Source organism: Sinocyclocheilus anshuiensis, unplaced genomic scaffold (assembly GCF_001515605.1).
Source record: "Sinocyclocheilus anshuiensis isolate Anshui unplaced genomic scaffold, SAMN03320099.WGS_v1.1 scaffold211, whole genome shotgun sequence".
Taxonomy (NCBI): domain Eukaryota; kingdom Metazoa; phylum Chordata; class Actinopteri; order Cypriniformes; family Cyprinidae; genus Sinocyclocheilus; species Sinocyclocheilus anshuiensis.
The window spans coordinates 120,391-123,806 of record NW_015548195.1 but is presented as its reverse complement, the minus strand read 5'-3'; the positions used below and the strand labels follow the sequence as shown (position 1 = coordinate 123,806).

The window sequence follows — 3,416 nt, the reverse complement described above, 5'->3', positions numbered from 1 at the left end:
TTTAAAAGAATGGTCTTGTGCTTTTAGTTGTGAACATTGAAGTAAAGACTATGGAACAGATCGCGTGTGGTTTAATTTCTTCTTCAAACTTGTATAAACTAATAAATAACTAATACATATAGATCTTGTGGATAATATAAATTATATGAAATTGTATGTGGAAATAAAATATAATAACTATTTACATATATACATTTTTAAACATGTAAAGACATATTTTTATATTTATTTTCAATCTTTAAAATAATTCTAATTTTATAATTATTATTTAAAATATATAATAAATATTTCAGATATTTTTCTTTAATATATTGTACATAATATATGTACGTCCCATTTGGTTTATAATTATGTAAATATAGTTAACAAAATATAGTTAAATTAGTTATATTTTATTTTTATTGTACTATTAATTTAACCATATGCTTTATCAACATTCACTTGTTTAGTAATGATATATTGTACATTATGTTGAAAACATTATCATGTAAGTATTTTAGAAACTTTTTCTAATTAATAAATATGTAGAGATCTCATGGATTATTTCAAATTTATTGGATTTTCTGCACTGAGCATCAAATCCACAGACAACAATGCACTGTTAATACTCTAGTAAGCATCTCCCTCAACCAACTACCTAAGAAAAACTCCCATACTTTTACTTTACTTTACTTTTACTTATTAGTCATTTAGCAGACGCTTTTATCCAAAGCGACAAAAAAAAGGTATAATAATGATTCTAACGTAACACTAAGCCAAACACCAAAAAACAACTACATATGTGTATGTACAGCCACACACATATACATATACATATATATATAAATACATTCGATATATATATATTATTTCATTTCCATTCTGTATGTTGAAGTACTGAAATAACTCAAATTAAATAAAACTAAAACTTAATAAAAAACCTATATAGACATAATAAAAAACTAATAAAATGACAACACTACAACTAACTAAAACTAAAATAGATAACTAATACAAATCAAACTACATTAGTTTATCAGTAATCCTAAAAAAAATAACACTGAGCCAAACACACATGCTAAAATAACAACAACTTACTGACACATAGTAAGAAATGGTTATAAAATCAACCATAGAAAAAAAAATTATAACAATAAAAAAGGAAAAAGAAAAATCCATAATAATAATAATATCTTAATAGACAGAGAATCTTCTCTTACAAGAATAGCATGATAATTGTAAAAAAATAAAATAAAATTGTTGCTCAGTTTAAGTGTCTAGAGAGTTATCCAACAAATAACCTAAAAACGCCACAGTTTATCTAAGGTCCTTAAAGAACCATTGAGGGACAGTCTAATTTTTTCCAATTTAATGCAAGTAAACACCTCTTTCAGCCATGTATCAAAAGTAGGGGGTGAGGCATGTTTCCATTTTAAAAGTACGAGACATCTCGCTAAGAAAGTAGTAAAGGCTATAGCCTTTTGAACCGTCACTGAAAGGTCAGCATTCACCGCCATGCCGAAAATGGCCAAAAGTGGGTTTGGATCAAGATCTCTGTCAAAGGCTTCCCACAGCACACGAATAAGGTCTGCTGGCGAGCTCCTACACCGGTTACATGCATCACTGACAGAAGCATATATATTTGAGCAAGTTTAGCATTAGTATAGTAAACCCTATGTAAAATCTTATACTGTATCAGGCTATGTCTGGCACGTATTGATGATGTATGAACGAGATCAAGAATACGTTCCCAGTATTCAGCAGATATTATAACTCAAATCCCAAGTCTCCCTCCCAGTCCCCTCTAATCTGACTTGGAGGGCCTGGATTTAATATTATGAATCAGGTTATAAAAGACAGAAGTACAATTTTTTGAGTGTGGTTCAAGCTTTGAGAAGTCATCCAATGGCGATTTGAACAAAGTGCCTGACTTGATAGAAACAAAATTTGGAAGGTCATGGATCTATGATCTATGGTCTTTATGCTTGTATCAAATCAAATTCAGAATACATATTAGATGGGGAGAAACAGTGAGAGATCTCATGTAGATTATAATTACATTGTAAATGTAGTTAATATAAATTATAGTTAATATTACTAAAAGTTATATGTACTAGTTTATTTATACTACTACTTTTATATGCATTATTAATATTATTTTAACTGATACTAAATATTAAAAACTGATGGTTTTTAATAAAATGGTTTTGGCATTACTGACCCTGTATTTATGGCATAGTTTAGACATCTGACAACAATTAAAACTAGTTTAGTCGATTTTAGTCCATTTTTAACATGACCACATTTTAACATTAATGAAAATTGCGTCATATTTATCTTTTTTTTTAATAGTGAAGCAATTTATTTTAGAAATCATTGAATTTTTTTGGGTTTCTATAAAGATTTTTCTCTTGCCCTTGGACGCCCAATGACAGTCTTACGGCACCTTCCGTTCTGTCATGATTCGGCTGCACTGATTGGTCGCTGTCACTGTGTTTCCTGTTTTGATTTCACAACGCGCCCTCTGATTGGTCGAAACCGCTGGCATGGCAGCCCCGCCTCCAGACAGAGGATAGTGAAACATGGCGTCTCTGAGGTGTTTCTTGCGCTCGGGGAAGGTATTTGTGTGGAAATATGACACATTAGCAACATATTACGGTCATAATAATGAGATGAAAGCGTTGAGACTGCTATGGCTGTGTGTTTGTCACTCAGAATGCCGTTTCAGCGGGTTTGAGGCGGGAGTTTCACAGGACGCCGCCGGCTGCGGTGCAGGTCAGTGATGCTGCTGCTCTCACCTTCAGCAGATAAACACCAAACCATCAGAAATCCGCTGTGAAGTCTGTCGATTATTGGTATGTTTGGTCAGTCGATTAGTGGTCACAATTGAGTCCTACAGAGTGCACTGTACATGTCAAGAGCGCTAACAAAAACAGCGCGGTAATGTCATGTTTTGGGTGTGTACTGTGGTAATACTGTAGTATTATGAGCATTTAATTTCTTTGGTTATATTCCATGATAATGTCATAGCCCTCCCACACACACACACACACACACACGTGTACCATGGTAAATCCATGTTTGTTTGTTCTTAATATGTACCATTGTAAAATCTTGGTATTTTGGACATTTACCATGTTTTAATTGACTTTCTTTGGGAATATTCAATGGTAATGCCATAATTTTTCCATATGTAACATGGTAAAGCCATATTTCTGTTCGATTTATATTTACCATGGTAATACCTTGGTATTTTAGACATTTACCATGTTTTAATTTACATTCATTGGTACCATAGCTATGCTATAGTTTTTTCCCCCCATATTTATCATGATAAAGTCATGTTTTGTTTGTTTTTGCTAGTATGTACCATGGTATTATGTTTTTTTTTGTATCATATGAATACCAGATGTGTGTATATATACTGTGTGTGTATA

At 31.9% G+C, this 3,416-nt stretch overlaps 1 protein-coding gene across 1 annotated transcript in view; it reads left to right on the top strand.

Annotated features, from left to right (window-relative positions):
- Nucleotides 1–2,524: 2,524 nt before the first annotated feature.
- The window catches only part of LOC107653173 (pyruvate dehydrogenase E1 component subunit beta, mitochondrial), a 7,229-nt gene continuing 6,337 nt past the window's right edge, over nt 2,525–3,416 (top strand). Inside the window, exons 1-2 of the mRNA XM_016439822.1 lie at nt 2,525–2,597; nt 2,695–2,754. Coding sequence (XP_016295308.1) covers nt 2,562–2,597; nt 2,695–2,754 — 96 coding nt within the window. The 5' untranslated portion in view covers nt 2,525–2,561. The remainder of the gene's footprint in view (nt 2,598–2,694; nt 2,755–3,416) is intronic.